This window comes from Oncorhynchus masou, chromosome 13 (assembly GCF_036934945.1).
Source record: "Oncorhynchus masou masou isolate Uvic2021 chromosome 13, UVic_Omas_1.1, whole genome shotgun sequence".
NCBI lineage: Eukaryota > Metazoa > Chordata > Actinopteri > Salmoniformes > Salmonidae > Oncorhynchus > Oncorhynchus masou.
The window spans coordinates 80,254,210-80,267,080 of NC_088224.1; the positions used below are offsets into that span (position 1 = coordinate 80,254,210).

General features: G+C 42.4%; 1 protein-coding gene across 1 annotated transcript; it reads left to right on the forward strand.

Moving 5' to 3' along the window:
* The first annotated feature begins 2,688 nt into the window (after positions 1-2,688).
* On the forward strand, positions 2,689-10,514 carry LOC135553441 (melatonin receptor type 1B-like). Its single transcript, XM_064985556.1, has 3 exons — positions 2,689-2,704; positions 7,217-7,335; positions 7,956-10,514. Exons 1-3 carry the CDS (start codon positions 2,689-2,691, stop codon positions 8,709-8,711), a joined length of 891 nt encoding a protein of 296 aa, XP_064841628.1. The 3' UTR covers positions 8,712-10,514.
* Positions 10,515-12,871: the final 2,357 nt, after the last annotated feature.

Below are 12,871 nucleotides of genomic sequence, written 5' to 3' on the forward strand. Positions count from 1 at the left end.
AAGAGACAGACAGAGAGAGAGAAAGAGAGAGAGACAGTTTCATCATAGCGCTTGATGGTTTTTGTGACTGCACTTGAAGAAACTTTCAAAGTTCTTGACATTTTCAGGATTGACTGACCCTCATGTCTTAAAGTAATGATGGACTGTTGTTTCTCTTTTCGTATTTGAGCTGTTCTTGCCATAATATGGACTTGGTCTTTTACCAAATATCTTCTGTATACCAACCCTACCTTGTCACAACACAACTGATTGGCTCAAACGCATTAAGAAGGAAAGAAATTCCACAAATCAACTTTTCACAAGGCACACCTGTTAATTGAAACGCACTCCAGGTGACTACCTCATGAAGCCGGTTGAGAGAATGCCAAGAGTATGCAAAGCTGTCATCAAGGCAAAAGGTGGCTACTTTGAAGAATATGAAATATAAAACATTTCTTCAAGTGCAGTTGCAAAAACCATCAAGTGCTCTGATGAAACTGTCTCTCTCTCTTTCTCTCTCTCTCTGTCTGTCTCTTTCTCTGATTGCATCCATTTGTAGGTAGGTGTTGTAAAACGTTTGACCGGTAGTGTATATAGAGAGACTTATAAAGCAAAGAGTATGAGAGGCAGAAAAGTGCCAGAGGGATCACAGTGCCAATGTGGTTGGGGAATGCCAAAGGGGGTGGTAGGAGGAAATTGCATTGGCAGAGAAGGGCATATTAGATTATGTTAAATCAATAACAAAGCACAGTTTTCCTCATCGGTTAATGCAAATTTTGAATTAACATTGCATTCTAAGTGGGTTATGCCAACTGAGACAACGAATGTGTTTGTGTGTGCCTAGCAATTGGATTGTGTAATTGCTGTTTGATGGAACACTCCAAAGACATGCTTGTGTTTGTGCGTGTGTTTGTGCGTGTGTGTCTCTGTCTTTCTCCCAGAGGAAAAGTTGTCAGATCGCGCATAGCCTTGGCCCCGTTTGTGCTTGCGTGGAGAGGGAAATTAAAAAAGGCCTACAGCAGCCCTCTTCTCTCTCTCTCTCGCTCTCTCGCTCTCTCTCTCTCTCTCTCTCTCTCTCTCTCTCTCTGTGTCTCTCTTCTCTCTCTGTCTCTCTTCTCTCTCCCTCTCTCTTCTCTCTCTCTCTCTGTATGTCTGTCTGTCTGTCTCTCTCTCTCTCTGTCTGTCTCTTTCTCTCTCTATCTCTCTCTTCTCTCTCGCTCTCTCTCTCCCTCTCTCTTCTCTCTCTCTCTGTCTGTCTGTCTGTCTGTCTCTCTCTCTCTCTTTCTCTGTCTCTCTATTCTCTGTCTGTCTCTCTCTGTCTCTCTCTCTTCTCTCTCTCTCTATCTCTCTATCTCTCTCTCTCTCTCTCAGTATTCAACTGGATAATCTCTTATATTCCCTCGCTCCCGCCCCAGGTCTGAAGCTTTACTGTCCAAAGAGTCTGTTGGTGGGTTTTTACATCTCCCTATCTCCAGTAGACTGTATTGGTGCCACGTACTGTAACTACCCAGTAAACATGTCCACATTGACATCAGGGGGCTGTAACCAGCATTTGAGTTTTAGTGAGATCCATCCGGGATTGGTGGCATGGTGGGGGGCTACAAATAGATACCGTATTTATGTAAAGAGAGCTACTGTATGAGATGTTCAAATTGAAACATATCTTATTTTTTAAAGTTAAGTTCCTAACATGTTTGATAAGATTAGTACAGATTTTCTCAGGAACCCCGCATGGGGGTCTGACCCCAAGTTCGGGAACCACTGTACTAACCTCTGTTTCTGCTTGCTCTCTCGCTCTCTCTCGCTCGCTCTCTCGCTCTGCTTCTCCTGCATGGATTGCAGCCTGCCTCACCACTGAGCTCCACATCACTGTCTCTCTCAGTAACCTACTCTGTGCAAAGCAAAGTTATTATGAGAACTTAGTAGCCTATCTTTTTCAGATGTGATTAGAACAAATATATAATATATAATAATATATAAATATAAGCATTCTGAGGTTTGATCAATGCTGGGAGCAATATTTAGATGTTGACCCATAATTGGTTTTCTTAATTGTGTACGTACAGTTGAAGTCGGAAGTTTACATACACTTAGGTTGGAGTCATTAAAACTAGTTTTTCAACCACTCCACAAATGTATTGTTAACAAACTATAGTTTTGGCAAGTCGGTTAGTACTTGTGCATGTCACAAGTCATTTTTCCAACAATTGCTTACAGACAGATTATTTAATTTATAATTCACTGTATCACAATTCCAGTGGCGTCAGCAGTTTACATACACTAAGTTGACTGTGCATTTAAACAGCTTGGAAAATTCCAGAAAACAATGTCATGGCTTTAGAAGCATCTGATAGGCTAATTGACATAATTTGAGTCAATTGGTGGTGTACCTGTGGATGTAATTTAAGGCCTACCTTCCAACTCACTGCCTCTGCTTGACATCATGGGAAACAAAAGAAATCAGCCAAGACCTCAGAAGAAAAATTGTAGACCTCCACAAGTCTGGTTCATCCTTGGGAGCGATTTTCCAAACACCTAAAGGTATCAGGTTCATCTGTACAAACAATAGTACACAAGTATAAATAGCATGGGACCACGCAGCAGTCATACCGCTCAGGAAGGAGATGCGTTCTGTCTCCTAGAGATGAAGGTACTTTGGTGTAAAGAGTGCAAATCAGTCCCAGAACAATAGCAAATGACCTTGTGAAGATGTTGGAGGAACCAGGTACAACAGTATTTATATCCACAGTAAAACGAGTCCTATATCGACATACCTGAAAGGCCGCTCAGCAAGGCAGAAGCCACTGCCCCAAAACCGTCATAAAAAAGCCAGACTACGGTTTGCACATGGGGACAAAGAGCATACTTTTTGTAGAAATGTCCTCTGGTCTGATTAAACAAAAATAGAACTGTTTGGCCATAATGACCATCGCAATGTTTGGAGGAAAAAGGGGGAGGCTTGCAAGCCGAAGAATACCATCCCAACCGTGAAGCACTGGGGTGGCAGCATCATGTTGTGGGGGTGCTTTGCTGCAGGAGGGACTGGTGCACTTCACAAAATAGATGGCATCATGAGGGTGGATAAATATGTGGATGTATTGAAGCAACATCTCAAGACATCAGTCAGGAAGTTAAAGCTTGGTCGAAAATGTGTCATCGACATGGACAATGACCGCAAGAATACTTCCAAAGTTGTGGCAAAATGGCTTAAGGACAACAAAGTCAAGGTATTAGAGTGGCCATCCCAAAGCCCTGACCTCAACCCTATGGAAAATCTGTGGCCAGAACTGAAAAAGTGTGTGCGAGCAAGGAGGCCTACAAACCTGACTCAGTTACACCAGCTCTGTCAGGAGGAATGGGCCACAATTCACCCAAGTTATTGTGGGAAGGTTGTGGAAGGCTCCCCAAATGTTTGACCCAAGTTAAACAATTTCAAGGCAATGCTACCAAATACTACTTGAGTGTATGTAAACTTCTGACCCACTGGGAATGTGATGAAAGAAATAAAAGCTGAAATAAATAATTCTCTCTACTTTTATTTTGACATTTCACATTCTTAAAGTAAAGTGGTGATCCTAACTGTCCTAAGACAGGGAATGTTCACTAAGATTAAATGTCAGGAAAACTGAAAAACATAGTTTAAATGCATTTGGCTATGGTGTATGTAAACTTCCAACTTCAACTGTATATATATATATAAAATAACCAGGGTCCGGACCTCGTTGTCCTCATATTTAGTTATGGCCATGACCGGCATGATGTGGGCCCAGGGCTAAAATAATGTCCTCATGTAGGCTGACCACATTGGGCTCATCGGCTTCACATTGGCCCCATTTGTACCCAATGTGAGCTCATGGTATTATCCACATGTGTTTCGCCCACCATGTGCCAATTTGTCTATACATCCATAGCTCTGTCTATGTGGTGACATTTTTCCAGCCTCTTCCCTCAGCCAACTTCACAACTGTTGTTCTAATAGGTGTAGAAAGATAGCGATAGCAATAGATATGAGGAGAAGTGACAGAGAGTGATATAGAGATGGGGAAAAGGACAAGCAGAGGGGAATAGTGAACAGAGTAAAGATGGAAGCACGGTGGAAAAGTCTGAAGGAGAGAAATGTCTTTGAAGTGGCAGGCAATTTTTGGAAATAATTTTTTCATAAAGCATAGGCCTCTTTCCCTTCCTTCCGTAGCCATTGGACCCGAGCAGCAATATTATTCATTTTAATACCTGGAATATTAACTGGAGGAGACAGTAATGGGTCATTCCACGGTAACGAAATTGCACTGAGACTCAGATTTTTCATCTTTAATCTATGCCAAACAAAAAAACGATTGATTTAAAATTTTAACAAACCATACAAATCCATGCACAAGGAATATTTTTAACAATTTACACTGAAAATGTTACAGATGCACATGCACAGAATTTAGGTAAAATGTCCCTCAGTTTTTTATGTGACCATGTCTAAAAACTTTATCAAAGATGTCTGTAGAAGAATGAGGTGTCAGCTATGACATGAATCCTTGACTTTGAAAAAACATATTTTGGTTAGTAAACTACAGTAAGTGAAGGGGAATTATACCTGGTAACGGAATTGCGGTAACAGAATTTCATCATTGGTATCTAATCTGTACTATACAGAAATGCATAATTATGGATATGAATGTCATTCTCTTCATAGTGATGTATCCTGAATAGGTACACAAAGGTAGGAATATCCAATAACCTCCTCTGCATATTTTGGGTATTATTCTTCACACTGGCTATTATTTTTATGAGCTCAGCCCCCAAACGAGACCAAATCTGAACTAATCATAAATGTCTATGTTTCACAAGTTTGGACATCAAAGTTTAACACAGTAGAGCTCAGTAGTGTACAGTAGAGTACAGCACGGCACGGCACAGTAGAGTTGAGTTGAGTTCAGCACAGTAGAGTTCAGAACAGTACATTACAGTAGAGTAGAGTTCAATGGAGTACAGTACAGTACTGGACAGTAGAGTAGAGTTCAGTGGAGTACAGTACTGTACAGTAGAGTAGAGTTCAATGGAGTACAGTACTGTACAGTAGAGTAGAGTTCAGTGGAGTACAGAACAGTACAGTACAGTAGAGTAGAGTTTAATGGAGTACAGTACAGTACTGTACAGTAGAGTAGAGTTCAGTGGAGTACAGTACAGTACTGTACAGTAGAGTAGAGTTCAATGGAGTACAGTACAGTACTGTACAGTAGAGTAGAGTAGAGTTCAATGGAGTACAGTACAGTACTGTACAGTAGAGTAGAGTTCAGTGGAGTACAGTACAGTACTGTACAGTAGAGTTCAGTGGAGTACAGTACTGTACAGTAGAGTAGAGTTCAGTGGAGTACAGTACTGTACAGTAGAGTAGAGTTCAGTGGAGTACAGTACAGTACTGTACAGTAGAGTAGAGTTCAGTACAGTACTGTATAGTAGAGTTCAGTGGAGTACAGTACAGTACTGTACAGTAGAGTAGAGTTCAGTGGAGTAGAGTAACATTCAGTATAATACAGTACATTGTAGAGGGAGAATGGCTGGCCTGAGGTAAGGCCTTGCATCGGAACAATTTAGACTGACGATTATGAATATTAGTACGCAGGCTAAGGTGGAAATTAACTGCCATTCAAAATGAGGAGCGAATCTAGGAGAATGAAAAGTACCAAGTGCATGCTAATATGCTAACCCTAACAATCTACTCCCCCGTGTCCACCGCACAGTACACATACTTTATTTTGTCTTGGCAAAGTGGGAGTGACTTGACGCAATGATTGTTTTCACAAGGCAATTAGGAGCCGTGTACCTTTTCTCATTCAATTAGCTTGGTGACGAGTGATCGAGTGAGTCAGTTCTGAGACCGCATTGCTTAGCTTAGCATCCTGCGTGCTAACAACACAACAGATCTGTCTGAGAAATCGTGCTCATATCACTCTCGTTCATATATTCTTCTACTAAAGATATATCCTCTTTCTATTCGCTCTACGCCGTCTCTAAGTCCCTTAATATTCCATACTTGTCCTCAAGTCAATCTCGACTTCCAAGTCATTACCGAGCAGAAGTCTCCTTTAATTTTGGTTGACCCGCGTGGTGGGAATAGTGCAGTATAACACAGGAAATTAGACCCAGGGAATAGGGAATGAGATGTGATTCAATGAGCAAATGTATGTGAATGATAGCAGGTGTTTGTTTTTCAGTGGATAGTTGTGTCTGTGTGATTGATATGCAAGGTAGGATGATAGCAGGTGTGTGTTTCTAGTTGGATGGTTGTGTCTGTGTGATTGATATGCAATGAAGTATAAATAGTACACAGTATACATTTTAAGTATGCAGATGAAATAAGTAGTAGGTAAATCAGATGTTGGTCACGGCCCTTGACTTCCAGCCTGATCGTGAAGTGGCAGAATATGCCATGTACTGTATATGTATGGAGGCTGTTGAGAGGAGGACGGCTCATAATAATGGCTGGAACGGCGCTAATGGAATGGCATCAAACTAATGGAAACCACATGTTTGATATATTTGCTACCATTCCACTTATTCCTCTCCAGCCATTGCCACAAGCCCGTCCTCCCCAATTAAGGTGCAACTAACCCACAGTGTACTACGTACTGTTTATAATGTACTGTTTAGTAAAAATGAATGCAGTAAGCAAAAAATATCATCATACTAGGTTCATCCTACTGAGAATGGGTCATCTAATGCACTATTGCGTTGATTCCAGCCATGCGTTCATTTTGGTACAGCGCATCGCCTCAGCTGTTGTCAGACACACGTGGGTCTCGAAAGACGATTCTCTTCCTTAATTGTGTGCAGTGAATTCTCATAGATCAAAAGCCTAAATTAATATGACATCCTGTCATTTAAAGCATACAACATTTCTAAATTTTACATACCATAAAACTACATTTATTCACGTACCCAAAATGTCTACTATTTAGAACACAAATACAGGTATTGAGACACGGCCAAGCACTTTTTAACTCAAATGCAATTTTCAGCACTAACCCTAACCTTTACCTTCACACTAACCCTAGCTTCATGTGCACAACCCGGTTCAACCCTAACCCCAAACCTATCCCTATCCCTAGCCTCAAACCTAAGCCTACCCCTAGCCTCAAACCTAAACCTAACCCTAGACACAATCCTAACCCTTACCTGTAACCTGAACCCTTTCCCTTGATAAAGGACCAATAATCTAATGTGTTGTGGTCTCTCTCCTCTGTAGGGAACGTGTTTGTGGTGAGCCTGGCCTTTGCTGACCTCGTGGTGGCCTTCTACCCCTACCCATTGGTGCTCTATGCCATCTTCCATGATGGCTGGTCGCTGGGAGAGACACAGTGCAAAGTGACTAAGACCTGTCTGTCTGTGTGCCTGCCTGCCTGCCTGCCTGTCTGTCTGTCTGCCTGTCTGTCTGTCTGCCTGTCTGTCTGTCTGTCTGTCTGTCTGTCTGTCTGTCTGTGTGCCTGCCTGCCTGCCTGTCTGTCTGTCTCTCTGCCTTTCTAGCCCTGTTTATACCTGGTTCTAACATGTTATTTGTCTTGATCTTGACCACATTCTGATTGTGCCCACATTTTTATACTGGTGTAGATGATTAAAATACAGATTGTCATTTGACTATGATTAGATCTTCCTGACCACCTCGGGAGGTAGTCAGGCACTCATTGTGTCTGGATATCTTACAAATATAGACGTAGCTGGACAATGAAACCATTTAAATCATAATAATCCTGCCTTCTGAAGTCATTTACAGGTGGCACCATTGACTTATAATAAATAAATATTATTTTGAAAGAATAGCTGTCAAATAATTTGCATACAGGGAGGGCCGAGGAAATATGGTCACAATGCGGAGACATGTTTTTGAAAATGTGGGCAAATTCAGAATGTGGACAAGATCACAAACAAAGGCTGAATGAATGGAACCAAGTATAAGCAGGGCTTCTGTTTTCGCTCTCTCTTTCTAGGTCAGTGGTTTCCTGATGGGCCTGAGCGTCATTGGCTCCATCTTCAACATCACCGGCATCGCCATCAACCGCTACTGTTACATCTGTCACAGCTTTGCCTACGACAGGCTGTACAGCTACCGCAATACCCTCTTACTGGTGGGGCTCATCTGGCTTCTCACCATCCTGGCCATCATACCAAACTTCTTCGTAGGGTCGCTCCAGTACGACCCCAGGGTGTATTCGTGTACCTTTGCCCAGGCCGTCAGTACATCGTACACCATCACCGTGGTGGTGATTCATTTCTTTGTGCCCATAGCCGTGGTTACCTTCTGCTACCTGAGGATCTGGATCCTGGTCATCCAGGTGAGGAGGAAGGTGAAGTCAGAGGTGAAGCCCCGCCTCAAACCCAGCGACATGCGCAACTTCATCACCATGTTCGTGGTGTTCGTGCTCTTTGCCATCTGCTGGGCACCGCTCAACTTCATCGGTCTGGCCGTGGCCATCGACCCAGAGACGGTGGCGCCACGGATCCCCGAGTGGCTGTTCGTGGTCAGCTACTTCATGGCGTACTTCAACAGTTGCCTTAATGCCATCATCTACGGCCTGCTCAACCAGAACTTCCGTAAGGAATACAAACGGATTATCATGTCCATGTGGATGCCTGGTCTGTTCTTCCAGGAGGCGTCACAGGGGGGTACAGAGGGTATGAGGAGCAAGCCCTCACCCAGACTGGGACTCAACAACAATGATCACGTCAAGGGAGAGGCTTTGTGACGCTGACTCCAAGGTTCTTCTCTCCTCCACTCCTCTCCTCCACTCCTCCCCTATGGTGTTGTTGGACTTGTTTCTTTTCTCTCTCTCTCTCTCTCTCTCTCTCTCTCTCTCTCTCTCTCTCTCTCTCTCTCTCTCTCTCTCTCTCTCTCTCTCTCTCTCTCTTTTCAGTCATGGAGTTCCATTTCTGTCCTGTATCTCACTGACTGCACAGTTGTGCTGTTACCGAAGCCTCAAAGAACAGTCAGAATGGTGCGTATTAAAGAGAGAGAGAGACACACACAAAGGTGTTGACTGATGCTAACTGACTGTGTTATTCACAATTCGAAGAGTGCCATTCATGAAGCATATATGTTCTAACTTATTATGTATCATGTCCTTAAGTAAACACCTCAGGCTGCCTGCCTCCTCTCTGCTGCTGTAGCATTATTCATTTCAAAGTTTAAGCCCCAAAAGTATTATTGCATTTTTTTTTACCCCATTACGCCCATGACACTTTTGTATAAGACAGGGTATTTAAAGACACATTTGTTATCTTCACAGTTTCCTCTGTAAAAGTATTTATCACACAGTTTATTTTCTATATCGATATATATCTATATCATTATGACAATCATTATGGCCAGCGTACATTAGCGTAGAAAACCATTTGTAAAAACCCTATTGGTTGTAAATAACAAATAAGCGATGGAGCATGCCAACGGTAGGAGCTCACAAGGTCCTACTACTAACTAGGCAATTGGATTGTCAAAAGGTGCCTGATTTTATGCTCATGCTCTCAAACAGGAGATTTACCAAAAACAACCACTTTACAAGTTAACCCAGTTAGTATGGGTTAACTCGTTAGGGTTGGAGTCAGCATATAGCGTGAGGCTTAGAGTTACACAAGGATATAAGACTGAATAGACAACTACATTAGATACATCAGCAGATTTGGTCATTTCTGTTGAGTCAGGAATGGGGTGCTGTGATGCCCCTCGACGGAGTGTCCTGAATAACCCTCGCTGGTACATTATAAGCACAATAAAGCTGTTTTATCTCGGACGACATTGTACTTATGCAGTTTACAGGTTTCAACTGTACTCTTAGTAATGCATGAAAACATGTGACCTATTCTATGCATTTTACACTTCATGTCATTACCTTAAAACACTACAGCAAACCAACTTACTCAATACGATATGTGAATAAGGACAATACTGTTTTTATGAAAAAGTTAATCTTAGTACAAATCAAGTGAATTAATTCAGGCCGTAATGACGCTGAATACCGTTGTTGTGATACTGTGTTCCATGATGATGAAGAATGTGCATGATAAACGTTGATGCTTTGTGTATTGTTTTGGTTGTTTGCTTGTTTTTTATTTTACTTTTGCTTTGAAGAAACTAGGGTGTCTATTCAATCCGTATCGCGGAAGTTCAGCGTTACAGCGTGATTGAAATTTAAAAGCAATGTTCCCGCGTTAGCAGAGACTACATTCACTGTACACACTGCATATGTTAGTTCAATCGGAAATTACCTTCATATTTCTATTGATGATCTTGTGAAAACTGCTGCTGAAGATATCGATGATGTTGACAAAGATTATATGATGATGATGGTAAGAGGAAGATCATTCTTAATTGGCATGTATGCATGTGGATGCACAGGGAGAAGGAGCGCAGTGGTCAAGCTATAAGATTTGTAATTTTTTAATTAAGAGAAATACATTGTATTTATTGCTGTGATTTACATATAAAACTGATGAAGAATATGCTTTTGAAGGGTTGTCAATGTAAAAGTTTAGATGTTAATAAAAACCTTTACTTTGAATAACTTTTCTCAGTTATTCTTACTGCTGTTCAGACACATTGATAACAGTGTAAATAATAACTGAGATGGCGAAGACAATTCATTTAGAGGATGCAGATGCACTTTTGGAAATTGCTGGGTTTATAAAATACACTTACATGTTTTTCTGTGCAGTGATGTGAAAACTACAGCTGCTGGTGAGAAGTCTCTCTCTCTCTTCCTCTCCCTCTCTTTCTCCTTGCTCTCTCTTTCTCACTCTGTTCTTTAAGCACTGTTTTTCATTCTTTTTTCAATCCCCTCACACCCTCTCCTCCTTCCTCTTTCTCTCGCCTTTCTCCCACTCTTTCTCTCATTATTTCCTGTCTGCTCTTAGCTATTCCTTCTCCGTTCACTCCACTGCTTGCCCCATGATTCTGCACATGCTCAGTACTTGAGGCCGCCCTCTGTGAGCACTGGTTAGGGGTGGATGGGAGATGAATGCATACAAATTGCCTCTGTCAGCCCAAACATTGCTGAAGTTCCAGAGCACCATCATCTCCCTGATTTATTTATTTATTTGTTTATTTACATCCCCATTAGCTTTTACAGAAGCAGCAGTTACTTTTCCTGGGGTCCAGTGTGTGTGTATGGGCGGGGGGACATTCTCCTGGAACATCTCACATTTGGTGAGACCTCACAAGTTCTGACAGACAGTACTGCTGCACTGGCCCAGATAGTGTGGCTATTTTAGGGTTTGTTCCAAGGTGCACACTTGTCACCTTTATTTGGTTTGTTCACATATGACATTGTGTTAACACACATCTCCAGGCAAAGTCTCTTCCATCTTAGTTATTCCACACACACACATACACACACACACACGCACGCACGCACGGACGGACGGACGGACGGACAGATACACATGTTTCACAGAGGGTAGTGCACAACAGAGGTGTTTAATTGATCTCTCAACGAGAGGCTGGCAGATTGTCATCGGTAAAAATGCAAATGACAAAGTCATTGCGGTGAGATAAAGCATCTGAACAGCCTGGAAAAAAGCTTGTCAGGGGGGGGATTGTCATCGCTCAGCCCCCCTTCTCCCCTTCCCACCCTGAGTGTGTGTGCGCGTGCGCGTGCGTGCGTGCGTGTGTGCGTGCGTGCGTGCGTGTGTGTGTGTGTGTGTGTGTGTAGAGATGTGGGCCTGCCTGTATGACAGCAGCCTGAGATTTATGTCTTGACGCATCAGAACAGGAACAGACTTAACAATGGCAGGATTACATTTCTCTGACAGTTACGTCCGACCTGGCATGGACCATGGAAGGGTGGGTGGTAAGGTAGTTAGGGGATAAAGAGAACGCGAGGACGGTAGGATGGCATAGAGTAAGCCATTGAAATATCAAATCAAATTAAATAAAAACATTTGTGTACACAGTTTAGCAGGTGTTATGACGGGTGTAGCAAAATGCTTTTGTACCTAGTTCCTATCACTCAATGCAGTAAATGTCAACAAGCACAGAATAATCCAAAATCTTTAAATAAATCCAAAACGTTGTACAGCAGTAAATACATAAATAGTATGCGAACATTATTAAAGTGACCAGTGTTCAATGACTATGTACATAGGGCAGCAGTCCCTAAGGTGCATGGTAGAGTACACCCGGCATGTGACTGAAAGGCAGAGTAGGGTACTGGACAGAGTAGGGTACTGGGCGGAGGGCAGGCTACAGGGCAGAGGCTGTCTAGTGGTGGCTCTTTAACAGTCTGATGGCTTGGGGATAGAAGCTGTTTTTCAGTCTCTCGGTCCCAGCTTTATGCACCTGTACCGTCTGCGCCTTCTAGATGATAGTGGGGTGAATAGGCCGCGGCTCAGGTGGATGAGGTCATTGACAAAACAGAGATGCTAATTTTAGGTCCCAAGAAACAAAGAGATCTGCTGTCGAATCTGACAATGAATCTCGAATATTGCAAGATGTTTGTTATCTCAAATAAGGACCTCAAGTTACTCTGGACCCTGAACTCTCTTTTGAACAGCCTTTTTACAACTTAGTAACATTGCAATACTTTTGTCACTTCAAGATTAGACTACTGCAATGCTCTACTCTCCGGCTACCCAGATAAGGCACTCAATACACTTCAGTTAGTTCTAAATACAGCAGGCCTTATTGTTCATACAATTTCCAAGCAAACAGCTGGAGGCAGGGCTTTCTCCTATAGAGCTCAATATTAATGGAATGGTATGCCAACTGTCATGACGTTGGCCTGGGGGTAGGTTTAGTCTTAAATACCTCTTCCCCCCTTTTTCCTCTCTCTACCCTACTAATGTTACATTTAAAACCCCTTGGTTAACATAGAGATTCTGGGAACATCAGAAGGTGGGGGGAAATGAACTATAT

Excerpts from the sequence above, each read along its gene's own strand:
- LOC135553441 (XM_064985556.1), top strand. Across the intron at positions 7,336-7,955 it reads TGGGAGAGACACAGTGCAAA|GTCAGTGGTTTCCTGATGGG; the intron begins GTGACTAAGACC and ends CTCTCTTTCTAG.